Consider the following 27,418-nt stretch of genomic DNA (forward strand, 5'->3'; position numbering starts at 1 on the left):
TTCTGTCAAAGGGTCTTTCCTGATAGCAAAACATTCTAAACGTTTGTTGAGCTTCATGGTTTTCTCCGATTTTAAGATATTTATGTTTAAAAACAGTAAAAATAAAGCGCAGATGAATGAAAAAGTTCCTACTTTGCATAAATCGAGATATCTTTAAAATACCCATACAAATTTTTCTGTTAAATTACAAGCGGTTAGAGTAAGAATTCTTTTCGATATTCACGCAAGTTTTAGGCTCAAGAACCGAAACCGGTGTTAGATAGGAAGGTTGAATCTTGGTCAAGTTTCAGTCATTATTCGCCTCCTCCGAACAATAATTTTATTTTGTTTGTCCCTGTCTGTCCAATGCTATTCACGTGCTGTGAATATTTATGATTACGCGAGGTCGTGCAACAGGTAACATTTACATAAATATATGCTCCTGCTTCTCAAGTCTTCCATTGTAAATTTTACCTTTTGCACGACTTCACGTGATGATAAATATTCAAAGCACGTGAATAGCAGTGAAATAGACCGGGACAAACAAAATAAAATTCTTGTTCGGAGAAAGCGAATAACAACTGAAACTTGACCAAGATTCAGCCTTCTTATCTAACACCAATTTCGGTCTCTGAGCCTAAAACTTGCGTAGATATCGAAAAGAATTATTACTTTAACCGCTTGTAATTTAGCAGAAAAATCTGTATGGGTATTTTAAAGATATCTCGATTTATGCAAAGTAGGAACTTTTTCATTCATCTGCGCTTTATTTTCACTGTTTTTAAACATAAATATCTTAAAATCGGAGACACCCATGAAGCTCAACAAACGTTTAGAATGTTTTGCTATCAGGAAAGACCTTTGACAGAAAAGACAAAGTGTCAAGTTTTATTTTGCCAGAGATATTGGTGAAAAATGCTGGAATAAACAAAATAACCCCGTAAAAATTGATTCATTATTTACTTGGAAACGCTCTTACAGATTTTTTTCTAATTTCGTCTACAAGTTGTCTAGATTGAGTAGTTTAAATCCCTAAAGTTTCGTCATAAAGTATCTGACTAGATTTCGAGATAATCGACAATGTTTAAAATGAGAGGCTATGCGCTTCCATTGCTATGGTAATAGCTGTTGCTTGGAAACCGATGAGCAAATTAACTTTGATCATATGTTGAAATGATGATGTAGTATGAAGGAGATCGAAATTTATCTTGTACGCGAGATTGTAATTTCAAAACCTCCACCCTAAGTCCAAAAAAACTGCCTCGAGCCTCCTTAATCGGAATAAACAGGGTTGCATTTATTTAGAGGGAACGCTTTTACGTTTACTCGAATTGGTTAGGGAACAAAGAGCTCTTTCCATTTGACAGAACTGGCCATCCAAGACCGGTCAGTTCATAAACGGAGTGTGCCAATTTGAAGGATAAGTTTTATCTTAGTCCTTCGAATTTCTTCAAAATAAAGCATACCATTTTCAAAGCGATTATTTTTTAAGATTTTGCAGCACCATCCCTTCAAAATGACGCATTCGATCTACAGACTGTCCGGTCTGGCCAAACAGTTCTGGTAAATGAAAAGTACTCTAATATTCGTAAATGCTGCTAGTTCTAATCTGGAATAAGAATATTCCAAAATCCGAAATAAACAAATAAATGCATATTCTGTGCCACAGAACACTATCAACAGCAGAACAAGCTCAAAGAAGTTGAATCCTGTCTGATGCACCTTGATGTGACAAATCTGGATATTCATCAAGTAAGTATTGCGTGATTCGCCCAAATCACGCTATTTAAGGCGAAACTGCCCCAATGCTCACGCCATGATACGGCACTATGCGGATAAGTGCTTTAGATACCCTGGGTCATTTTAAGGCGACGCTAAGTTTCGAAATATCTTTTGTCTCTAGTACTTGGTGAAAATTGCATTTGTAGGCCACTCTTTCATCGGTGAAGCTGAGGAAAATGTGAAAATTAAAGGCGCGATATATTCCGCAGGTTCAAATTTCACGCAAAAGAAATGGACTTTTGAAATCCGCGCGCTTGTGGGCCGGCGACGCGATTGCTTAAGTTACTAGTAAGTTGGGTTTGCTTTATTGGCTTGTAACCCCGTCTTGGTTTTGATGTTGGTGTTTTTTCTTGTAGATGGTGAAACTGTGTTGGGCTCATGGTTTGTACGACGCCATATTCTATGTGTACAACAGAGGAATGAGGGATTACACGACACCACTGGAGGTACTGTTAGGCACTGCAGCTCCGGGGGGAGGGGGGTTCTCCCTATAATGGACTATACGGAGAGACTCCTCCGAAAGGGGTACCTTTTTTAGGATGGAGGTATATCAAATGGTAGGGATTTCACAAGCCAAAGTATAGAAAAGGATAGGGAGAACTGTCAGTTAGGTATTTAAAAGGGCATTTCAAAATATCTCGAACAAATCCAACGGAAAAAAAGATAGTGTTTCTACTGTAGGTATATGGAAGGTATATGAAAGGGTTGCCTTCCTTGTCAAAAGTGGCCTATAAAAGGCTTAGGGTTTGGACCTCAGGCCGGAGCCATCCCATATAAAACGTTCTTGAGTATTTCCCCCCCCCCCACCCCCCCCCAGGGCTGTGACTTAATTAGTCTTGGAAAAATTCTTTGTAAGAAGTGTTTGTACTTAAATGCTAAAAGGAAGTTAACAAACGGCTAAAATCTGATAGTCTGAAGCAGAAACCGCTTACGTTCTTCCCTGGGTTTAAACTGACCTACAACTTGTTTCATATCTTTACTGTTTTTAATGAAAGGTTCTTTAGCTCAGCGCCGTTCAGAAACGTGGACTGTCAAAGGCGCTTATGTTACAAATAGTTCAGCCATGGATGTTAGAGCCTTTGGTGATTTTCTTGTATTTTTTGCGTGTTCTGTTAGGCAATTTAAGTGGGAGAAGGTCGAATAAGACGGTCGTAACAAAAAGATGAACCGTCATAATCGATCCAAATGAAAATTTCACTTCTTATTTAATCGTTTTTGTCGTCTCTCTCTATCAGGAACTAATCAATGTTTTAAAGGGCACAGTGCAGTCTAGGACATTACTTTTAGGTGAGTCGCTTGTCAAGCTAAACAAGGTGGTTCGAACTTTTGAGTCCGAGGATAAAATCCTAAAGTGTGACCATTCAAATGAAAGCTACTGAGCAGTACTTTCCCGTGGTGCTGTTTATCATGCTGTACAAGGTGGTTTTAACTTATTGAGACAATGAAAGCTACTGAGCAGTACTTTCCTGTGGTGCACTTTAGGATTTCATCCACAGACTCAAAAATTAAAACCACCTATGTGTACAATATATAATAGTATTATATATTGTACAAGGTGGTTCTAATTTTTGAGTCTGTGGATGAAATCCTAAAGTGTGACCATTCAAATGAAAGCTACTGAGCAGTACTTTCCTGTGGTGCTGTTTGTTAGGCTGTACAAGGTGATTCTAACTTTTGAGTCTGTGGGTGAAATCCTAAAGTGTGACCATTCAAATAAAAGCTACTGAGCAGTACTTTCCTGTGGTGCCGTTTATTATGCTGTACAAGGTGGTTCTAAATTTTGAGTCTGTGGGTGAAATGCTAATGTGTGACCATTCAAATGAAAGCTACTGAGCAGTACTTTCCTGTGATGCTGTTTATTATGCTGTACAAGGTGGTTATAACTTTTGAATCTCTGGATGAAATCCTAAAGTGACTGTGAATGCACTGTATTTCGTTACAGACTCAGATCTATCATTGGGAAACAAGCTGTTAGTGTACATCAGCTGCTGTCTGGCTGGTCAGGCCTACCCTGTAGGGTCCATCCCTGAAGACTTCGCCCAAGAAGTAAAGAAGGAGGTACGAAGGCTGGGCGCTAAAAAGCGACAAAAATGGATGTGCGTCCGTTTGTAGTTCTTTGCTCCGTTCTTTTGTAACTTGACGGCGAGGGTTTATTCAAAATCTGTGGCATTACGGAACTATTGGCGCAGAAAGGTAGCGCACAAAATTCACCAGGGAAGTCAACGTTCGTCATTTAACAGCTGAATAAAGTTTTGAACAGTTGTTCACTGCAAGTCTGAAAAAGTTACACAAGAAATTCAAGCTACCATTGGAGCAAGTTGTAAGACGTTCAGTAGCTCAAAACAGTATTACTTTTTACGTACTGATGTATTGCTAAATGTAAAACCGTGTATGGAAAGTTCAAATATCTCGGACCCGCCTTTGCGACAAAAGCGCCGCTAAAATCTGGAGTGACCTGCACCGTTTGCAACGTCTTACATGGTTGGTTGAGAGGACAAAAGAATGAACAACAGAACAATGTTCCCAACCCTAAAAAACAATGCAGCTGCAGGTTATCAGGGTCCAGTGAAAATTGAGCTTTTGAAAGGTGCAGGTCTGCTGTAAAATCTCCAAAGTGGGCTCTTACTAGCCAGTTTTTGTAATAAACATTGCTTGACAGTGTTATTAAATCAATTTTGGCCAACTGGTAGAAATTATTTTTTTGTAAACTTTTTGATGTCTTCCGTGTCAGTTGGTCATCCATACTACACCAAAACTTTACGCGGAGTTGACAAGTTTCTCTTGGACAATTGCATTTTGATTAAATGGTCCGTTGAAACGGACCAAACTGTTGTCAATACGTTTACGAAAATTTTTTTAGTGTTCCATAGTGACTATTCAGTATCCTTTCAGGATCTATCGTCTGATAGTTTCTCACACATATTTGTTGTTCGTAAAATAAATATTGCTTTGCGAGGTAATTGTGAATTTTTGCTTCTTGTTTTGTAGGTTTTCAGCTGCATCACGGCCCAAAACACAAAAGATGGTTTTGAAAGTAAGTGACACTTTTCCGCAGTTTAGAAAAGAACCGATCGTTGCCGTCAAAATTCCAGTTTTACTCTTTCATTTTTGTTTGTTTTTTCTAGCCGAACTCACATATCCCCGCTTACGAGTGCTGCTGCACTTTGATACTCAAGAGTTTTTGAACGTTCTCTCGATGGTAAGTAAGCCTGTGTTATGATATTTGAACAAGGTATTCAATTGTACGTGGACCCACTATCAGACCGATTTACAATTGAATGATGAAAGTCCCTGCAATTCGAGTTTGATTTTACTTTAACACGCTGTGATTGTTTAAACACGTAATAATAATTATTAAAAACTGGATCATTGTATAATGCAATTCCAGGAATTTGATTGTCTTAGCGGCCATGGTATATGAGCCATTATACCATGCCCGAGAAATGGCGACCATTAAATTGACTTCTGGTTGTTCTGGCATAGCGAAATCAGCAACATCTAGCAATATTTCTTGATTGTTTTTAATAAAACAATTATTCCACTCACGCTTGTTGGATATGATATGATTATAGCCAAGTCGGCGCTACACGCCTCGTTGGCTATCTATCATCTCATATCCAACGCGCGCTCGTGGAATAATTGTTATTAGTGATGATGACCATGATGATGATGATGATGATAATGATGATGATGATGATGATGATGATGATGATGATGATGATGATGATGATGATGATTAAACTCTTCTCAACCGATCAATATCCAAGGCCAATCGTGACTCGTTCGCACGTGCTTTCCCGCGCTAGAGCCTGCTAGATGTATTTGTTCTTAACTCTTGTTGGATCGTTGTGTTATTTTGGTCTATTTTGATTGGCCAGAGTAATTATTTTAAATTTGGTCTTAAGACGCTCGATTGAAACCAATCTTCCAGGTAATATAATTCTGTGCTGTTCTAATTGCAGGCGTTTGAGCGCAAAGACTTCGATGACGATTTTAAGTAAGTCATCTGAATTGCCATTTTGTATAATTTATAGTTAATGTCGAAAGGTAAATACGGACTCGCTGTTCTCCTGCTTGACGTCGCCTGCCTAGGCAGATGTTGGTTTTCCGTTAACGTTCTCTTGTGTGACACGTATTTTGGTAGTATTTTCAATTTCAATAATCTATTTGGTTAATGTCCCGTTCTTCTGTGTACGTGAAAGAAGACGCCACAAGAACCGTGTTGTTTCGTGGCTTATATCTTACTTGTCTATAGATTTACTTTACCTTTGTCTTGTGTGTCACAGTTCATGATAATTCATGTTATGTACTCTTCTCTTGCGTGACGGCAAGTGACATTGCTTTCACGGCAACTGCTGAATTTACTTCAAGATAATTTTGAATGAGATAACTACACATACTTTCGTAATGTCTTTACGTTCTGTAGCGTGACACAGCAACTCAAGCAGTTGCTCTGTCACGACATTCAACCGGTTTTACCTGTTTCTTTACAGTGTTCCCAGTGGTGTCACGCGGAGACAATTTCTTGTGAATATTCTTCTTGATGTGATGGTCCAGGATACGGGGTTTACTGTAAGTTATTATGCGAGAGAAACAAGAAAAAGGTCTTCGTTTTTCTTACAAAATCGTCCTCAAATCAAGGATTGCTATTTTACAAGAAACTGTATTTCTTAGAATGTTTGTGCGTAAAGGTCTCACTTTTTGTACAGACCAAATATCTACCAGGGAATCACGATGCAGTTTTTGGTACAACTTGCAAAGCAGCCCTAGCGAGTGCATTGCCAGACGTGTTGCGGAGAACATGTTACAAGGCGCAACTTACTTTGCAATGTTTTGAAATGGTAGAAGAGTAGTTGGGAGTTGTTGGAAAAGTGAGCAACTCTTCAGCATTAAACTTTCTACAACTTTCCTCACCATGCTTTCCTTTCGTCATTGTAGCGGTTCAAGTTGATAGAAAAGTTGCTCCGTGCAACAGCGCTTTTACTGATTGGCTGATTTCCTTTTCTTATCGTTTGTCTTCTCACATCTTGCCATGAAATAACAAAGTAATCTTTTTGTAGCGCACCCTCAAGCTTTGGGGTTGAGGAATGGGAGCCATGCTATCGCTTTCGGTAGAGGGAGAGAAAAGGGCAGCGGGGGGAGGGGGAGGGGGGGAGGGGGCGGGAACTGAAACGCGTCAGTTGGAAAGCGAGAAAGAAGGATGGTAAAGGTAAAGGACAAAACTTGTAAAAGAAGGGACACAGAATAACAGGGCTGGCGTGCTGAGAGGAACGGCTGTTAGCCTGGCGCGAAGAGAGAACGAGACAAGGGAACTTATCCTTATCAGGAGCGCCATGACTGGTGTAACGGCGTTTTCACAGACCTATTTATTGTTAGATTGAAGTTCCCACAAATCCAGTCTCCCACGGGAACCTTACTAACCAGTCTCAAGCTTTGCATAACAGGCCACTTCCGAGTTGCTGTGAACCTCATTATAAACGCGACGCTAAGTGCAAAGCTTTTCATACGCAAATTAGTTTTGTTTGTATATGAATGAAAACTAATTTTCGTAATAAAAACTTTACACTTAGCCTCGCTGTCATAGTGAGGCTTAAAGCAACTCGGAAATGGCCTATTCTCATGTGAACCGGAATTAAATTTTGGCGGGAAATAGTATTTCCATGTGTATCTAAAAATAGACCGATCTGTAGAAACGCCGTAGTATGGGAACTGTACGCTCCGAATAATGGGCCCCTGTCCTTATATACAGTTTGATTTGAGGTAGACCACTGTCAAATACTGCCGCTTTTCTTTTATTCCCCAAACAGCCCAGCCAAGTTGGATCGTTGTTCACGTTTCTCGCGCGACAGATGGCAAAACACGAGAACAGAATACACGTCAGCAAAATCCTGTTTGAACAGGTGGGTGATCTTAAACATCGCCAACAATTCAACTGTCTTTCGCGACAGGTTCTTACTGTGCCGCAATTTGCAAGATCAGGCATAAAGATCGTTGACTTGTTCCCACGGTAGTAATAAGTAACTCGCTTGGTCGCTTCGTGTTCGCTTCATGAAAAAGAGTGCTGTCAATCAAACTTAAGGTGATGTAATGCGAGATAAATTTAACAATGATGTTTTTAATTAAGAGATTGTCCCCGCTCTTGATAAGAGTTTCTTTTGTCATCACAAATTTGGTTCTCTGGTAGACCACCCAGGTAGGGGTGGGGTGGGAGAGGGTAAGTTGTCTTCATTCGAGTGAAAGAGTATTTAAGGACCGACGGGACCCCTCAAGACACTGATTTTATTCTGACTGGTTGACATTGTAAGGCGAAATGAAATGTTAATCATCTATGATGCATCGAGTTTAACTGCGGTGGTGGGAAAGTGGTTTGCACATCGCGGAAACTTTCGAACTAAGATTGCTGGGCCGTGCCCCTTGTTATTTCCTTAAACGAGACAGTTTGCTACTTATTGGTGTAAAAACGAGTGCTGTTGAGCCGTCAGGGAGAGGTTATACTCTCAATCACTCCATGCTGAGTATCCTGCGTTAAACTAGACTAGAATTAGACTAGACTAGTTATTTTAAGTGAGGAAGCCTGACTTGTTATAAGCCTCGTGGTTTCTTTCAGGTTTTCTCGCCATTTATCGTCGTTCCTTCATTTTCTTCATTTTTTCCATCTTGTGCTGTAAATGTTATGTATATGGCAAAATAAATATTGTATTGTATTGTATTGTAAACTAGCGTCATTTTCAGGGGTGAGTAGTCTGAAATGTCAGACGTCTCCTCCCTCTAACCCGCAGGGGGCTATGGGGAGGAGACGGCTGACATTTCAAGCTAAGGGGTGAGTAGTAATAGCTCCAAGTCGCTTTATGCTAAAGAAACTAAGAGGTATGATTTAGTCGGTGTACACAAAAACAAAACCCATACCTTTATTTTTTTTTCCTGGTTCTTTTAGGTTCTCGAGTATCTTGCTAACCCTGATGATGACTCTAGACACGAAGAAAGGCAACAGGTTTGATTTTGAAAGAAAGATACCTATTATATGTATATTTTGAAACGGTTTCAGTATTCACCAAAACGTTCATTGAATTAAGGCTGGTCAAATGTTAGAAGCATAAACGGTATTGATCGAAGGGCCTTTATATAAACACCATTTTTCAGAGGTGCATTGCGAGAGAACAGAAACGAGGCAAAGACGGCCGCCATATTAAATTAATTTTACTGCCTGATTTGTGCATGCGTTTGTTCTAGAAATGTTGAACGAATTTTTTAAATGAACGAAGTTTTCGAGAACAAAGGAAATGTTGAAGAGATGTTCAATCAAAATTTAGAGCAATAGAATTTTCCACTTTCAACAATGCAATGTTGGAAGACCTCAAATAGCCTCAACATACGTATTCAAGCAAAAGCTTATACCGTTTTTTTGACGGGCCCTTAAAGGGGAAGTGTCACGGTGTTTTTTTTTTTACCTCTTTTCCTAAAAATGGTGAAATAAGACCTTAGCTTAGCTGCAAAATAATTCTAGAACAACGAGAGGAAAGAAATCAACTCAATTCTTGAAAGGAACAACTCTTGATCTGTTTAGCGCATTTTGGAGACAAAAATGCGAGAACTTGAAAAAAAAATTAGCCTAACATTTTTCAAGTTTCAATCCATTGTGACCTACTCTGTCTTTGACTGGAGGCACTTATCGACAGTTTTGTTTCACTGGAGTGATAATTTATAACGAAACTAGACAAATATTTTCTTGTTTCTGTTGACAGACAAACGTTTTTGAGTTTTCAAATGGCATCAAATTCTCGTGATACTTCCCCTTTAAATGTTTTATGTTCAGCCCCATATCCTCACTTGGCATGATTGATGTAACGTCTTCAGCCCATTCGCTCTCAAACGAGCGCATATTTGATACTGGAGAAAATTGTCAAATTTCTTTTGCACATGCTGTTTGAAATGAAAGTATTGGCTCGCTGAAATGATGAGTGAGATTTTTCATTCTTTACCAGGCCTTGTTAGAACTCTGGAATGCAGGTGGCCTTCAACAATTTGATGACGCCAGAATTCTGGTTCTTGCAGAAAATGCTAAGTTGTAAGTATTTTCTAAGTTGGGCTTGAAAGTTGTTACAGAAGCAGCTGGAGACGGTGCTACACTATGAACATTTTCGTACAATAAAATTGTAATCCAAGTTGATAAAATTTCCAAGTGTAAAAAAAGTATGTGTTCCAAAAAAAAAAAAAAAGAAAGAAAATCAAAAGAAAAGCTACTTTTTTCCGTTGGTGTAATCACTTGTAAAAGTGGAATTGGATCAAGATCTGCATCTAGCAAGCGGCTATAGCGGTCGTTATGGCAACGGAAGACCAGAGGAAACTGCCCGTTGTAGGATATGTTTAGCAAATCAAATAATAAAAGTGCAAACTTGTGAGGTGACCACTTGGAAGCCTCCAATCTAACGCGATGAGGTGACCCGTTAGTAAGAAGGATTGATCAAAATGTTGCAAAGGATCAAAGTATGTTTAATTTGTGTCTGCCGCCCTATCACACCTTCTCTTTACTGTTCTGTTTCAGTTACCGCGTGTGTGAAATGCTGTACGAGAGAAAACGACAGTTCCCCAAGGTGTTGTCCTGTTACTTTCGAGATTCACATAGAGAGGTATGTAACGCAACAGTGCTTATTCTTATGTGCCTTGAAATATTAGCTCGCCTTTCTCATCAAGTCGCAGATTGTATCTCTCGTTTCTTGCCGGAATGTTGCTCCGAAAACAAACTGTTTCAAAAATGAACTCTTTACTATGTCATTTTCGGAAATTGGAGAATTCCGTTATCTTGGCGTTAAGGTAAAGATTAAGTTGCACTCGAGCCGAAGTGTCCCACACAGTCGGAGTTTAACCCGCTTTCTGTAACATAAACCAACCAGGAGTATTGCTGCTTCCCCCTGGATAGGATAATAGTCCATCACAGGGTTACCCTCAGCAGTATGTCGCCGGTACCCATTTATACACCTGGGTGAAGAGAGACAATGTGCAGTAAAGTTTCTTGTCTAAGGAAACGACGATCTACACCAAGATCCATTGGTGACCTGACCGAGGAATTGATGGAGGAAATGAGGGCGAGGGTAACCCTATGATGACGTACTATTCCACCCGGGGGGGAGGAGTGCGTAGTAGGACTCTTTTTCGCTTAATGCTAAATAAAGAAAAGAAAAGAAAAGAAAAGAAAAATGGATGGAGAAAGGATAAACTTAAGCTGATGAGCTTTGAGGCTTCTTTGCTTAAGAGTTGTACATGCAGATTTTGTTTATTTAAGGACGGTGCCTACTAATACAGAAGTATTTTTGCGCCGTTTTTGACTATGTGGGAAAAGCAGACTTTAGCAAGGGCTATTGGAATCCAAAAAGAAAATTGGGAAAATTATCTCTGAAAAATGCGTGGTTAAAAGCAACAATAATTAAAAAAAAAAACAGTAAAATACAAAGTAACGTATGGCGTTTTTTTCCATATTGAAGCTTTAGAATCTCTGAAAAATGCATGGTAATCCCCAATTTTCTTTTTGAATACCAAGAGCACTTGCTAAGTTCTGCTTTCTCCTCATAGTTTTAAAGCTTGCAAAAATATCCCTGTATTAGTATGCACCACCCATAGGAAACCCGAGTTTCTCGAGATGCGTAGAACGTATGCGCAGTAACAAAAGTAGGCACCGTACTTAAAGGACATTTTTTTCTTTTGAAACAGCATCAAATATTTGCGTATGTTCATGATGTGATGACGGAAGATGCATACACGGACCTGGAAAGAGACGAGCTGAAGGAAGCCTGTCTTAACAGCTTGCAGGTGGGTTAGAGGAGTTACCAAATAGAAACAAAATGAAATACAAGAACCAACCACCCACGAATCAATCTACCAACCAACTCCAACCACCTTTATCTTTACCTTTATTCATCTCCACATCTCCACATAATACATTAAAGAAAATAGTATAAATATCACGGAGAAAGGGCAAAAAATTAGCCGTTAATGTACAAGGATGTTAAATTATCGCTTTTTGTAGTGAGAGAACGTTAGAAAAATATATATTATAAAACATAAACACACATACATGGACACAGGATAAAACTATTAAGCAGGGTGATAAGAGCAACCGCCTTTAGTATCTAACATTGTTGGTACTCATCGACAGGCTTCATTTCACTTTAGCACTTTACCATATACGACAGAGTTTACTTAATTCTCTGATCCATCATTTGTGTCCTTAGTACTTGCAGCACAACATTCACTGTACCCTTCATATTCACATTGCCGCAATTACCACCATAATGCTCCCGACTGGCCTCGTAACTCAGTCGATAGCCGAGCAACAGACGATCATCTCCGGAGGTCGTGTGCTTGATTCCGACCGAGGTCGTAGATTTTTTTCTTTACCTCGTGTGTCTCCCATTTCGTTACCAGGGCTAACGCTCCGTGGGAAATTCATGGGTTCACTTAGCACTTTAACATACACTGCAGAGTTAATTCTCTGATCCATCTTTTCGTTTCAAATGGTCACACTTTAGGGATTCATGTACACGTTCAAAAGTTAGAATCATTATTTACAGCATGATAAACAGCACCACGAGAAACTGCTACTCAGTAGAGCTCGTTTGAATTGCAAGGATTTAAAACTGAGGTCGTCAGACTCACGTTGAACAGAATAGTAGTAAACATATGCCACACATGACATTCCATTCCTAGCAGTATGCAGGATGTTTGTCCCATGAACCTGCGTAGCTAAATGCCCTTAGCTTACACGAGTCTCCTGTAGCTCAGTGGTAGAGCATCTGAACTAGTAATCGGTAGGTCTTAGGATCGACTCCTGATAGGAGCACTCGGATTTCCTTTTTCTGAGTATGCCTGTGCCACTCACTGAATAATACATGGTTCTCAGAATAATAGTAATTGATCGGCCCCAATTTTACTTTGAATATGGGAACAGTGACTTACTGTCTCTGTTTTCTTTTCAGAGTTTTCTGTCAATCGATTGTCGCAAAACTGCGCACATGATTCTAACAGAGTTTCCGGACACGCTGACGATTGTCATCCGTCAGCTAGAGGTGAGAGCCAGGCTGGTATTTAGAACGAGTTTACGTAAATGCCGTCAAATAAAACTGACAAAGGAATCAGGTCTGTGTAATGAACAACTGAAAATAAGGCAATGGAGAACTTGGAAACCTGGGCAAAAGTCCGGGCGTGGTTCAACCGGTTAGAAATGCGGGAAAACCTACGGGCGGTATCTAGCCCGGGAAAAGTTGAAATCAGTGCAAGGCGCGAGAAAACGAAAAACTAATGCGGTAAGGGGGAAAGTATTGAACCAGTACGATGCGGAGGTTGTGTGCATTTGTGCAACCGATGGCAAGCGCGGGAAAACGTGTAATCTGCGCCAAGCGCGGGAAAACTTGTAACCAGGGCTAAGTGCGGGAGAACTTGTAATCGGCGCCAAGCGCGGGAAAACTTGTTACCGGCGCCAAGTGCGGGAAAACTTGTTACCGGCGCCAAGCGCGGGAAAACTTGTAACTGACGCCAAGCGCGGGAAAACTTAAAACCAGCGCCAAGCGGAAAACTTGAAACTCTCACCAAGCGCGGGAAGACCAGTGCCAAACCGAGCCGATACCTTTAAATATTTAAGTGATGCGCAGCACGTAAAAACAATCAATAATTAGCCTGCGCCAAGCGCGGCAAAAAGGTAAAATAAAAAGATGGAGGCACAAAACAGTGATACGTAAAACAGAGTTTCTTCTTGACGAGGAGACCAAGTCTGGTCTGAGACTAACAGTATTCTAATTAAAGAAAGTTGTTGTTTTTGATTTTCTACAATACCCATCGCCAATGCGTTTGTATCTGTTGTTTTTCTTGTTTTATTCCTTTCTTTTAAGGGTCAATCCACAACGCAGTACGAATTCCTGAAAGGCGTCTTCGACAATAGGTAAGTTGAAGTGTTTTCTCTCGCTTACGACAGTGCCCAAATTGAAAAAACAAAAAAACAAATGTCAAATTTCAATCAGCAAGACTGAAAACTGCTATGATTTTGCTAGGATTTGACCAAAATTGTTCTTGTCGTAACCTTGCCTACTCAAAAAATCAAGTGTATGCCACGAGGAACCAATGCATAATTAGTTCAATAGTCTTGAATCAGGTTTGAAAATAGTGAATTGTGTCCTGTTTTAACACTCTACTTCTTGCTGCTATACCGTGCTGACGATAGCCAACCAGCTCGAAAACAGCTGTCCACAGTTGCTTTTTTGACTCTCGGTTTGGTCTCTATCATGTCACTGTCGTGTTAAGTTTTCCACGCAGTCCGATCAGCCTTGCAGTTATTTGAGCTACTTATGTGTTTATTTTTGGCTGATTAGATCTTTCCCAGATCCTGCGTTTGCTAGCAGCATTTTCGATCGCGGTTCTTTGCCATTTATTCTCTCCTGTTTTAACTTAACTAATTTTCTCGTGAAATTAATCCCTCTCTTCTCGATTTTAGATCATCCACTGCTACACGCCCAGAGGACACACCCGATGCTGAAGTTCATGAAAAATACATTGAGCTGATGTGTAAATACCAACCTGACCTGGTGCACAGTTACTTGAGAAACACGGAAAACTACAGACTGGAGGAAACACTCGCGGTATGAGTCACTTAACGGCAGGGTTCTTGTTAGGAGCCGGTAACCCGGCAGTAGGTTATTTTTACCGTCTGCTCAGGGGAGCAGGGATGGCGCAGTGGTGAGAGCACTCGCCTCCCACCAATGTGACCCGGGTTCGATTCCCGGACTCAGCGTCATATGTGGGTTGAGTTTGTTGTTGGTTCTCGTCCTTGCTCCGAGAGGTTTTCCCCCCGGGTACTCTGGTTTTCCTCTCTTCTCAAAAACCAACACTTCCAAATTCCAATTCGATCTGGATTATTGTCAAGCACTTTATCATGAACCTCTGGCTTGGGAGATTGCGCAAGCACTCCCCGTGTTATTGACATTAAATAAATTACATTACTTTACCATTATTCACGTAAATGTTACCGGCTATCGTGAAGAAAAAAATGTTTCCGAAATTATTGAAACGCCTTTCAAAAACTCGTCCTTGTTTTGGGAATTTTGGGGTAAGAAATATCCAGAAGATAATATCACGTTGAAAATCCAACGCCTTAAAGGAAATCGCTCTTGGTTTGAACATTTTCTTTCGTCAGAAACAACGCTGACTTCAAGCTCCACCATGTTTGGTTTCCATTCTTCCTGCGGCCATCTCGCTCCTATCATTCCCTGGGAAACATTAACAAGATGACGTCCACCTGCTATTACAAATTTATTGCCTAATACCTGATCTATACTGGGTGATAGGATAAAGGAAATGATCAGAAAAGATAAAATTCTTGATGTTAAGAAAAATCTTACCAATGGCTGAAACAACGTTTAGATGTTCATCTTCGAGTAGAGGAAGGCGAATTAAATGATTAAACGAAGGTTTAGCATCAGCTTTTACTGTCGTATTTTTTTCACTGTTGTTAGATTGTTCGTCAGTTCAACAACACGTATGCTACAGCGTATCTTTTGGAGAAGGCCGGTGACATTCACGGCGCATTTCAGCTTCTTTTAGAGGTAAGAATAACTCCTTAGAACCGTCTTGTAAAGCGTAAAACCTGCAACTACATGAATGTTCTGCTTAGTAGTTTTTATTTGAATAGTCACAGTTTAGGATTTCATCCACAGACTTAAAAGTTAGAACCTTCTTGTACAGCGTAATAAACAGTACCGCAGGAAAATACTGCTCAGTAGCTTTCATTTAAATGGTCACACTTTAGGATTTCATCCACAGACTCAAAAGTTAGAACCACCTTGTACAACATAATAAACAGCACCACAGGAAAGTATTGCTCAGTAGCTTTCATCTGAATGGTCACACTTTAGGATTTCGTCGACTAACTTAAGAGAGCGATTGTTTATAGGATGACAAGTGTCATCTCTGGAAGTTGCTGATCAATAGCTTTTAGTGTAATGGTTCCCCACGGTTTAGAATTTCATCTACAGACACGAACGGTATAACCAGCATAACAAACAATTTCACTGCAACCAATTTACCCATCACTGAAGGGTTTTAATTCGAACGGCTTTCAACGCCGCTCCCCAAACTTATAAGCAGATTACCCCAGTTTCAAAATGTTATTACTTTGATGATAAGGTGATCATAAAATACAACCTCTATTCGTCTGCAGACTTTGAAGGTTAAAGTGAAGACCCTTTGTGATGTATTCGAGAAACACGAGTCTCCACCCTCGAACGGTATGTCAAAATTCTCCTAGAGCGTGTTTTCCTGTACAGTCTGTTCTATTGAACTGTTGAATTCTTTGAATCTGTTGTCTCCTTGTCTTAGCTTCTCTTTATATATGTAGCATGCTTGTATTTTAATCTGAACACTTGGGGTCTTCTAGTACGTTTTGTAAGTTCCTCCTAGAGGGTCCTTTGGTAATATGAACTGTTATGGTGGAACAGATTTTTCCATCGCATTATGGACAACCTTCTGCGGTTAATTAACCGAAAAAGTAAAACTCTTCGCGTCGTAGTCTTTAAAAGTTCCATACTAGGACTCTAAGGCCCAGTTCAGACGCCGAACTTTTCATGAGCCGAACTTAATTCAAATTAAGGTCGGCCCAAATCACGAAAATCCCGCCTTTTGATTTAGACGCCGAATTTAATTAGCCGAACTTAATTTACTTGAAGATAAACCAATCGAAATGTTAGCGTTGTTTTTTATTTTTTTATTTTTTTCAGTATTTGAAATACGTTAAAATAATTTATGCATTAGGTTCGGCTCATGAAAAGTTCGGCGTCTGAATCAAAGCCGTTCCAAAGCCGAAATTCCCGGCTGAGCCAGGCGGGAAGAACGGCTGAGCCGTCCCAAATTGACACAGCCGTTCTCAATTGATTCAGACGCCGAACTTTTCATGTACTTAATTCGAGGTATTAGGTTCGGCTCATGAAAAGTTCGGCGTCTGAACCGGGACTAAGTTTAATGGGCTTATTGGCGCTAAATGAATTCTCTGTTATTATTAGTAATATTGGTGTTGTTGATATTACAGAAATCAGGAAGCTGACTGCAAATGTTGAGGCAGTACTATTAGGTGTTATAATTCCTTTGTGTCAAAGAAACTCTGGGAGACTTGAAGAAGCTGATCGTGAGGTACAACGTTACTGTCTTTTTGGGATTACCTGTTTAGCAGGAATATAAGATGTGAGCATAAGATTAAAAGGGTGAATAAAAGACAGTCCTGGAAAAAAAAGGCAAAAATGCGCGTGATACCCGCTTAGAGGCTTATCACATGATTGTTGCTTATCAATATTGCATGACACACCCCAAGAACGGTCTTCTTTATAGTGGGCGAAGTCTCCTTCGCTGCTTTAAAATGACAAAAAACGAGAGCGCCTTACTTGGCAACCTACAAGCCGGCTACGTGGGGGAAATTATAGATCTGTGCGTTAATTTTTCTGTGCATGGCACTTTTCCCCGCGCGCTTAGCTCCCTTTCATATTTTCCCGCACTTAGGTTTGGTTTGTAGTTATTTTCTCTTGCTTACCTCCTGTTAGTTCATTAGCTTGCGCGCTTAGCTCCTTTTAGTTCATATTTTCTTACGTTAGGCTCCAGTCACTTCGTGAGTCCTTATTGGTTGTTAGCATTATTGGCTTTCGCTGTGATTGGTCAAGTCACTTTTGTTCATTTTTGCAGGCCTTGTGGTTTCCTCTTCTTGAAACTGTCATGGCGCCTCAGCGAAAGTGTAAAGACACAGCAAGTGCATATTTTCTAGGTGAGGAACTTGTGTTAACGTAGCGTTTGACATTCTTCGTCACCTTTGTTTCCTATACAACTAATACAACTAGGAATTGCTCATTCGGAAGAAGACATATTCGGATCTGAAGTCTTTTAAAAATTCCCTTACAGCTTTCAAGGAACAAACAAGACACGTGCTGAACAGCATGATGGGATACATTTCGTTACCAGCAATTCTTCAGAAGATAATGCAGGTATGTGTGGTGTGTTGCATCTAAAACCTTTACAATGTTTAGCGCTACCAGTTACACAAGTCTTTATCCAGAGAATAAATGTGTTTGTACACATATTTTCCTTTGTATTCGAATTTATCATTAGGATAAAGTCATTCGCCCTTTGAGCAGCCTAAACAAGATATTTTGTTGGTAAGAACTGCGGACAGATCTAGGATTTCACGGAAAAGGAGAGGGGACGGGGGCGGGGAGACTTGGAGCGTGTAAGGTGCTTGGCCCTGAGGGGTCTCAGGGCATGCTCCCTCAAAAGTTATGGAAATTGGTGAGATAAAGTATTCCCTCGGTGTAAACTTCTGATATGGAGAGAACCTCTTTAACCATTCATATCGTTAAAGGGTAACCCTTTGGTGGAAATAATCTCAGTTGCTTCAGCTGGGTAACCTGTGATGGACTAAAGTCACTTCATGCTGGGTATCCTGTGATGTGAAACAGACAGCAGGGAATATTGACACAACGTGAATCAGCCATATTTTCACATAGGATCATTGTAATGACCTGTTATATCAAAGGAACAAAGCAAGTCAACGTGTAAAAGCAAGATATAACGTACTATATTAAAATATGGTTCACCGGCGAGTTGAGTGATCGACCCCGTGAACTTAGTGATGTAATAAGAATAAGCTGTGCTATTTTGCCCGCTGTTACTGTAGGTTCGCCTGTAGTGTAGCGGTTATAACGTCTACGTTATATCTTGCTTTTACACGTTTCCTTATCCTGTGATGGACTAGCATCTATCCAGTTAGGCTAGTCTGCTCATGCTGGAAATGTAGTGAAGCTGAAGCGAGATGCATGCTTCTCGTGTTTATTTCTTTTCTGTGGTAACCTATTCTGTTTTCCTTTGACATAGGATCCAACCTATAGTACTGGCAAATTTGGTGAAATCAAGGAACTAATTTTAGGAATGTTAGATACCTATAGCTATGAATCGGTTAGTGAGCTCTTGTTGTCCTTTGCAAAACTACATGTTATTCGAACTCTGGCACGGGTATTGGAGAATATTCTTGAGTCTGTTGTTTTTGGTTGCGCTCTTTTTGGCATTGAGATTTACGATATACCAGAAGTTATCCTCTGTCATGTACGCATGTCTTCGTCGCAGAATTTGGACTACTCCGGGAGCCAAAAGATTTTGTAAATGAAAAACACTCGTAGTGAACTTAGGAAAGTTAGCGGCTAAAAAAGTAAAAAGAAAGAAAATCATGCTCGGATAGGATTCCAACCCAAGTCGAGGACCGGTTTGCTTTGTAATGAGAGGCATTAAGGTCCGTTTTGCCTTCAGTAAGTGTACCATAGTGAATATATGAAAAAATGGTGTTTGTCAACTGCGAATAAAAATCAAACAAACAAAACATGTCCCATGAACCTAGTTCAATGGCCTTAGCTCCCACGAGTCTCCTGTAGCTCAGTGGTACAGCATCCAAACTAGTAATCAGAAGGTCTTAGGTTCGACTCCTGAATTCTGAGCACTCGAATTTCCTTTCTTCTGAGTATGCCTGTGTCATTTACTGATTAAATACATCATTCTCAAAATTCAGGCTGTTCCTACAGCTCTTGAAGTTAATTGGGCGATGTAGTAGTTCTCATAAGGTCTCACGTGATTGGCTTGCAACCCTTCTAGAAAACAGTAGAATAAACAACAGAACAATACCCCCAACCCTAAAAACACTAGCAGATGCTACACAATTAAAACAATTACAAGCTTATGAGAGCTGCTAGACTACCGAGTTAATTACGTGACGTCAGAAACGGTAAATCAGATGCTTGACTTGTCAATTTTCTCTCCATGCTAAGTTCACTAGTTCACAAGTTTTATTTATTCACAACTTAAGTTATAACTAGGCTGGCTTACTAATCTTTTCGTTTGTTTTCAATTGTTGCAGACTCTATTAAAAACTACAAACAAACTCTTAGCAGGCGATCTTCACGCCTCGCTTAGTCATCTTAAAACTCAGACGAACCTTGGCTTTGCTCCCAAGTCAACCAGGTGCGCCATCTGTCACAGGCTTTCCACCGACGAATATGTCAGTGGTCAACGTGATAATCTGATAATCTTTAGGTAAGGACTGCGTTTGTCTTCTTTTACTTGCACAGAGGAACAAGTAGGCAGACGTAAACCGTAGCTACTCCAGTTGTTTGTTTTATAATAAAAAAACGTTTTGTCTTGAGAACGGGTAGTCGGAAGACAGAGAACTGCTTTGTGCGTAGAAATCTCTCATATCCTTAATGAAAACGGGGAGAAAAAGAGACCTTTACAAGCAGCCGCTGTCTTTCTCTTTTTATCGGGAGGGGGGGGGGGTGGGGGGATCCCAGTGATCTCTGCTCGCAAGGTAGTAGAAAGTACTTGATAACTGCGCCACGCCAATGGACGTAATTTTGCTCGTAGTAGACACAAAGGTTTGGGAGCAATGTTACAGACGTAGAACGTGATCGTGCTTCTATGGCTTGCGATTAGTTTCGGGGATGGAAATCAAATTATAGGTATCTTTTCCATCGTTAGCTATCCAAACGTAACCCTAGCTTCTGTTGTTTTGTTGTTGGTTTCTTTTTCAGTTACTGCAATTGTCCTATAATACTGCATGTCTATGGTTTAGAGGCGGATTTTATTTCAGGCAAGGTTACTCGCTGCGACACAGCGGCTAAATGAGTGCGCATGCTCCGCAGATTTGTGATTCGAGCGAGAACCGATTACGAATGCTCCACTTCAATCGCCAAATTCACACCTGTTACCACAGTATATTTTTTGTTGAATAAGATATGTGATGGAGGAAGTTCGAAGGAACCTTTCCTGAAAGCGGCAACCTTATCTATTGTGATTTGGGCTTATCCCCGCGAAAACGAATACAAACAATGGGAATTTTAAAAATGCCGCCATTTCGCCGCTTAAGATTGTGCACACGTGACGAGCATGCGCACTCATTTTACCGCTGTGTCACTTGCTGCAGGACCAAGAGAGCCTGCGTAGCAAGCGTTTCAGTCGAGTTTTGTACCTTTTTTGGAGGAGGGAGGGGAGAGGAGAGTTTCCTTTCTTTTCTCTTCCTCTCCTTCCTTCATTCGTTTTTTTCCTCTCTCGTCCCAATTTTCGCGCGTTCAAACAACGAGAAACGCACAAAACCCGACTGAAACGCTTGCTACGCAGGCTAGGACCAAGTGAGCTGTCGTTATTAAGGAGGTCATCGGGGTAAAGAAGTTTTTAAAGGTTGGCATGGCGAGGGAAATAGTTTTAGTTGAAACGTGTGGGTTTATCGATCAGGTGGGCCAAACTTAGCCTCCCACGCAGTCGTTTTTAGGGGACTTGTATTTGTGGGGAGGAGGTAATACGAGTCTCCTAAAAACGACTGCGTGGGAGGCTAGGCCAAACTCTGTTAAGAAAGATACGACTGAGAGGCGATTCACATTGGGCAACAGCACTCTTCCATGAACTGTGATCAAGACTACCTCTTGGCTTCCATTTACGAGGCTGTAATTAAGCTTTGTTGTCAAGCAAGTCTTCATATCACTGCACTTAAAAACAAAACTCGAAAGAGTCTTTCGAAGAACACTTTTTCAGTTTCTACTTTGTTTTGCTTCTTTGAATTTCCAGGAGAGGAATCTTCTCGCTATTATTATTATTATTATTATTATTATTATTATTATTATTTTTTTTTTTTTTTATTTTTATTTTTTTGCTCTCTCAGGTGCGGTCATGTTTATCATTCGGAATGTATGGCAGGGACTACTGGAACTGAGGGAAACTGGATTTGTATTCTTTGTAATAAAACTGGGCTTTCGCGTCTTTCGTCGGGGAAAGGCAAAACACGGCTTGGAAAATTAGCAAAACCTTCGTCAGCTTCAGCTCAGGTAGGGGCTAACTGTTTATCAGAAAAAATAAGTACTTTGATGAAATAAAAACTGTTACTCTTCGATGACGTTGAATGATATATTTCTATCCAAAACCAAAGAAACAAATAATTAAACTGATAAACAAAAATTAAATAATAATAGTATCTCTAATGAAAAACACTTTTGGCTAAGAATTATTATTATTATTGTTTTCAATTTCTATAGTACAAAGCTTAAACTTGAATGCCCAAAAAACTATTACCATTACCATATACATGAATGGAGATAGCTAGTTACTTAATTTGGGACAGTCTTAAGGCTCCAGGAATAAAAGATTGTCTGTGACATTCAGATCGTGATAGTGGTGGTACAACATTCTTCTGAGATTTTACATTGTAATTGTGTTTGACTGGATCATCAAACAGGCTCCAGTTGTTCAAAGAGCGGATAACTTTATCCAGCAGATAAGTCGCTATTCAGCAGATAAAATGTGTTGATTTCAGTACATTTTGTCCGCAAGATAGTTATTTATCCACTGGATAGAGTTATCCGCTCTTTGAACAACCGAGGGCAGGTGATTAAAATTATTGCTCTTTAACATACGAGACAACTCGTTCTTGGTCATAGTGTTTCTTCTTTGAACTTGTGGTAGGCGAGCTCTTATCTCTTCGGTTCTGCGGCATTTGCTTCCCCGTTTATTATTATCTTACCCACTAGGAGAAGAAAAGGCGCTTTGTTAACTAACTGCTTTATCTTTTAGAAATCTGAAAGCTCTGCGGCTTCAAAGAAGGAAGAGGTTCAAAAAGTAGGTTATTTTTATAACTGTAGAGGCCAAGAAATTTTCCATCTAACCTTCGTAGTTCTTAATTTAGTGGAAAAACTTCATGGTTTTCCTACGAGAATCTTCACATCTTAGCGAAATGTTAGCACTCGTCGGATAAGTAAGAGTGCATGGGTAATCTGTAACATGAAGTATCATATATTTGAACTGCAGGTGAAATATTGAAATACATTCAAATATATGATATATTTTCATATATTTACTCTCGTTATTCATCGTCCACGGCCAGCTCCCGGTTGTCTTGATAGCTCAGTTGGTTGAGCACTGCACCGGCGTCGCAGAGGTCATCGGTTCGATTCCTTTCCAAGAGTGAATTTTTCAGCTTTCTTTTCGCAACTGTTTAAGTTGCGTACATATCTACGATGGTCTTCCGTGCATTTAAAACACAAACTATAAGTACTGAGACAAGTGTCGGTAATCTTCGGGAGGTTCGGATAAATAACAGCAAATCGTAAACTACTCAAATTCTTTTTCACATAGTTAATCAATTCCTTGTTTTCTTTTTATAGACGGAAAGAGCCGTTCCTTCTCTTACACAACAACAGTTTGAGAGTGTAACCAGACTCAAAGGACAAAGCAAAGGCGCTTCACGGGTAAATATCACGTTGGGCTTCTTTAGTGTTAGAACTGTCTCCGTTCCTTATAAACTGATTCAAGGAAATAATTCTCGGACTCGAAGTAAGACGTTTGTGAAACGCACACCTTGATTCTTCGTTCGGATTGCTTCATTTAGACAAGGCACTTTCCACGTTCTCTCTCTCTGTTTCTACCTACTGGTATAAATGTTTTGTGTTGTTGGAGAAGAAACTCGACTCTCATAGTACAGAAACGTTTTTAGAGAGACGTCAACAAACTGCTGGGGATGGACTCGTATCTCATCCAGGGGGGAGTAGTAATACTCCTAGTCACTTCATGCTGGGCATCCTGTGATGGACTAGCATCCCATCCAGGGGAGAGTAGTAATACTCCTAGTCACTTCATGCCGCGTATCCTGTGATGGACTAGCATCCCATCCAGGGGGAGTAGTAATACTCCTAGTCACTTCATGGTAGGTATTCTGTGATTGACTAGCAACCCATCCAGAGGGGAGTAGTAATACTCCTAGTCACTTCATGTTGGGTATCCTGTGATGGACTCGCATCCCATCCAGGGGGGAGTAGTAATACTCCTTTTCACTTCATGCTGGGTATCCTGTGATGGACTAGCATCCCATCCGGGGGGAGTAGTAATACTTCTTTTCACTTCATGCTGGGTATCCTGTGATGGACTCGCATCCCATCCGGGGGGGAGTAGTAATACTCCTTTTCACTTCATGCTGGGTATCCTGTGATGGACTCGCATCCCATCCAGGGGGGAGTAGTAATACTCCTTTTCACTTCATGCTGGGTATCCTGTGATGGACTAGCATCCCATCCGGGGGGAGTAGTAATACTCCTTTTCACTTCATGCTGGGTATCCTGTGATGGACTCGCATCCCATCCAGGGGGGAGTAGTAATACTCCTTTTCACTTAAGGGGGGACTTAACGTAAACGCCATTTTACCGCACTTGACATGGCTTTAATGGAAATATCTTGTTCACGTTTCAAGCAATCCAAAAACTCTATGTTCATCCCGTGAATCTATGTTGTGGGGTGTGAATTTTTGGGTGATTTTTGGGTATATTTGTGAGGAGATAGTTTTTCTAGAAGGATTGGTAAAATTAAGAGAAATAAGAAATATTGAAGAATTAGTGAAGTTTTAAAATTAGAATTTGTAGTTAATAATTAATAGACGGACACCAAGTTAGTCCACAAGCAACCTGGGGTGCTCTTGCGTGGGTATCAACTGTCTGTTAGTGTTCCAAAAATCATTTTCTTTCTTCTATCCCTTCTTAAAACCTCTTCTAATTTCACTCAAATTTAGGTTAAGTCCCCCCTTAATTCTGGGCATCCTGTGATGGACTCGCATCCCATCCAGGGAGGAGTAGTGATACTTCTATTCACTGAATCCTGGGTATCCTGTGATGAACTCACATCCCATCCAGGGGGGAGTAGTAATACTCCTAGTTACTTTATGCTCGGTATCCTGTGATGGACTAGCATCCTATCCAGGGGGAATAGCAATACTCCCAGTCACTTTATGCTGGGTATCCTGTGATGGACAAGCATTCCATCCAGGGGGGAGTAGCAATACTCCTAGTCACTTTATGCTGGGTATCCTGTGATGGACAAGCATCTTATCCAGGGGGGAGTAGTAATACTCCTAGTCATGCTGGGTTATCCTATCATGCATAGACAAGCATCCCTTCTAGGGGAAGTGGTAATATTCCAAGTGTTTTCATGCTATGGAGACTAGAGTGAACCCCTATTTTTTGTAAGCAATTGTGAGACCGGATTGTTCTTCGTAATATCTTAACCGATCATCTTCTTTGTTCCTTACAGTTCGCCATTTTATCGGAACTATCCAGGTCTAGCGATGCGTTTAGTCTCAGCTATGGCTCCCGATCAACGAACTCAAGCAGCATTTTTGAGGACGAAAGATTTCGATTGCATCTTGCCCCTCCACGAGATTAAAAAATCCCTACTCCAACAACTCTCAACACCGTTTGGTGTTCCTGCCAACGTCTCTCGTCTACAATTCTGGCCGAAATGTTTTTGGCCTGTTAAAATGTCTCTCCTCAGATAAAATGTATTTGTTGGAGTACATTTTATCCGCTGGATAGCGATTTATCCACTGCATAGAGTTATCCGTATGCAATCTGTCGATTTCATCATCATCATCGTCATCGTCATCGTCATCATCATCGTCATCATCATCATCACCGTCATCATTATCATCATCATCATCATTATCATCATCATCATCGTCATCTGCCATAAGTGAAAACTCATTAATCTAAGACAAAAGTAGCAGTAGAGATGTGGCGAGGAAACCTCAAGAAACCTATCGGGCTTATATTTGTAACGTTTTAACAGAGAAGCTTTAGAGGCGTTACTTTCGCGTCACGCAATCTGTTTCTTTTCAAATTTTCAGTGTTCGTTGTGGCCTGGATATGATCGTCGAATAACAAAAAATATTTTCGAAGAAAAAACAACTACATTTTATCATTTTAACGTCGCGCTATTATAATTATGTAATTATAACCTTCTGTGCCTTTTTAGGTAATACTGAAGGTAATTAATACATACATAAAATTTAGTCTTTTTGTAAAAAAAAAAAAAAAAAAAGTGGATTTAAACCATAAGAACAGTGGACCATTTTTCTAAGAAAACTATGGTAAATACACTTTACTTGATTGCCGTAAAATTCCGAATATAAGCCTGTTCTTAGAAAATAGCCTACCTCCAATGGTGTAAGCCCAGCCCTCTACCCCAACTCCCCCCTCCCCCCCCCCCCCCCCCAAATGTCAGGGAGAAACATCCTTCTGATAATAAGCTCACCCAAGGGTCCCCTCCGTTCCGAGTATAATCACATGAACTGTAGTGTTAGTGGTTCTAAGATCTTGGGGTGCTTTCCACTTGTAAGAACTGGCCGGGCAGATTGGTTATTTCGTAAACTGAATGCACTGATTTCAGACCTCTCAAGTCTCACGAGTTTGCCGTGAAACTCACGGTTTTCAGTTCAGTCTCACGAAGAGACACAAAAATCTCACGATAAACAGTCACAAGCTGAAAGGATACAATTTCCTTCTATAATTTCATTTTTGGCTTGTTTGGGTGACTTTCTTGCGCCAATTCTGTGCAAATCAATCCATAGTTTAATAGTAACCAACTCTAAGTAAATCCGTCTGTTTGCTGAAAACACAGTCCATGACCATATATAGAAGACATGTGCCAAATTAGGTTTTCATTACCAGTCTCTCGCATCTTTGTCACTCGTCACATTTTCAAAATGAGTAGCACCTGTGTTTACTTAGTTTTGTCTACCGGTCGATCAACTCCCGATTTTTACTGAAATCTCCAGATTTTTTTTTTGCCTTAGTCTCCAGATTTTCGGTGTTTTGAGGTTGAGAGATCTGCGATTTCAACAACTTGCTTTATGGAATCCTTCAAATTCCTTTAATTTGTCCCAAACCATTGTCTGGTGGTGTCGTGTGAAGAATCTTTAGAGCTATGTCTTCAAAGTGATGCAGGCAATTTCCAAACTGACTACCCCGGCCGGTCGGTTCTGACAAATGGAACGCACCCTCAGTGTTTTAAGCCCAGCTGCTTTTGAAAATCAAAATTCAGTTCCCTCCAATAGCAAGCCCCACCCTCTCCCCGAGAGTAAGCCACTAAGAAGCCCTTTCGTAAGCTGAGGACGTATATACGGAATTTTATGGTTTGCTTAAAAATTTGTTTTCTTCTTAAAAGAAGAAAGAATGGAGAAATAGGAATTAAAAAGATTTTCAAAATCCAACGACATTTTACATCTCGTGCACGACAAGTTGTAAGTTTGTTTTACACGAAATAATTTCTATCGTAACCTTGTCGTCAACATGTCGCATACAACAAAGTCGTACCGTCAAAATGAGCCCTCAAACATCCGACATGTTAGTCTGCCAGCGGAGTGTTCGCAGCCACTGCCATGACAAAAGCTTAACTAGTAATAATCGTGGATTCATAAATTGCGTTCGAAATCGAGGCGAGTGGTCAGCCAGTCCAAGATGGCGCCCAAACCCTGAAAATTGCATGGCATCCAGACCGAAGCGAGTCAACTCGCGGGACTTTACTAAGCCAGCGGGATTCAAAGCTCTCGCATGAAATCGAGGCGAGTAGTCAGCCAGTCCAAGATGGTGCCTAAACCCTGAAATCGTACAGCATTCAGAGAGAAGCGACACGAATAGTAATAGGTATGCGTTCTCCTAACTTCGAACACGATAAGAAACCTTTCGTTGATGGTACACCAAAATCGCGGCGATGACTTGACGCGCATACTATCTTTATCCTTTCCTCAAATGTAGTAGAGTGAGCTCTTGTGTTTCGTTCCCTGTAATAT

The 27,418-nt window shown here is 40.4% G+C and overlaps 1 protein-coding gene across 1 annotated transcript in view; it reads left to right on the plus strand.

Moving 5' to 3' along the window:
- LOC146481777 (vacuolar protein sorting-associated protein 8 homolog) overlaps positions 1-26,842 on the plus strand; it is a 55,171-nt gene extending 28,329 nt beyond the window's left edge. The window contains exons 27-53 of the mRNA XM_085107831.1: positions 1,649-1,731; positions 2,118-2,207; positions 2,997-3,048; positions 3,704-3,819; positions 4,750-4,795; positions 4,887-4,960; positions 5,724-5,758; positions 6,255-6,333; positions 7,569-7,661; positions 8,696-8,752; positions 9,744-9,826; positions 10,304-10,388; positions 11,467-11,565; positions 12,732-12,821; positions 13,641-13,690; positions 14,240-14,384; positions 15,258-15,347; positions 15,962-16,028; positions 16,826-16,926; positions 17,470-17,548; positions 17,683-17,765; positions 18,652-18,732; positions 19,682-19,857; positions 21,476-21,638; positions 22,381-22,425; positions 22,971-23,054; positions 24,883-26,842. Of these exons, the coding sequence (XP_084963957.1) occupies positions 1,649-1,731; positions 2,118-2,207; positions 2,997-3,048; positions 3,704-3,819; positions 4,750-4,795; positions 4,887-4,960; positions 5,724-5,758; positions 6,255-6,333; positions 7,569-7,661; positions 8,696-8,752; positions 9,744-9,826; positions 10,304-10,388; positions 11,467-11,565; positions 12,732-12,821; positions 13,641-13,690; positions 14,240-14,384; positions 15,258-15,347; positions 15,962-16,028; positions 16,826-16,926; positions 17,470-17,548; positions 17,683-17,765; positions 18,652-18,732; positions 19,682-19,857; positions 21,476-21,638; positions 22,381-22,425; positions 22,971-23,054; positions 24,883-25,014 (2,378 nt within the window). The 3' untranslated portion in view covers positions 25,015-26,842. The remainder of the gene's footprint in view (positions 1-1,648; positions 1,732-2,117; positions 2,208-2,996; positions 3,049-3,703; positions 3,820-4,749; positions 4,796-4,886; positions 4,961-5,723; positions 5,759-6,254; positions 6,334-7,568; positions 7,662-8,695; positions 8,753-9,743; positions 9,827-10,303; positions 10,389-11,466; positions 11,566-12,731; positions 12,822-13,640; positions 13,691-14,239; positions 14,385-15,257; positions 15,348-15,961; positions 16,029-16,825; positions 16,927-17,469; positions 17,549-17,682; positions 17,766-18,651; positions 18,733-19,681; positions 19,858-21,475; positions 21,639-22,380; positions 22,426-22,970; positions 23,055-24,882) is intronic.
- The last annotated feature ends 576 nt before the right edge of the window (positions 26,843-27,418 follow it).

The sequence above is a fragment of the Pavona decussata genome, unplaced genomic scaffold, assembly GCF_977016875.1.
Source record: "Pavona decussata unplaced genomic scaffold, jaPavDecu1.1 SCAFFOLD_48, whole genome shotgun sequence".
Classification (NCBI taxonomy): domain Eukaryota; kingdom Metazoa; phylum Cnidaria; class Anthozoa; order Scleractinia; family Agariciidae; genus Pavona; species Pavona decussata.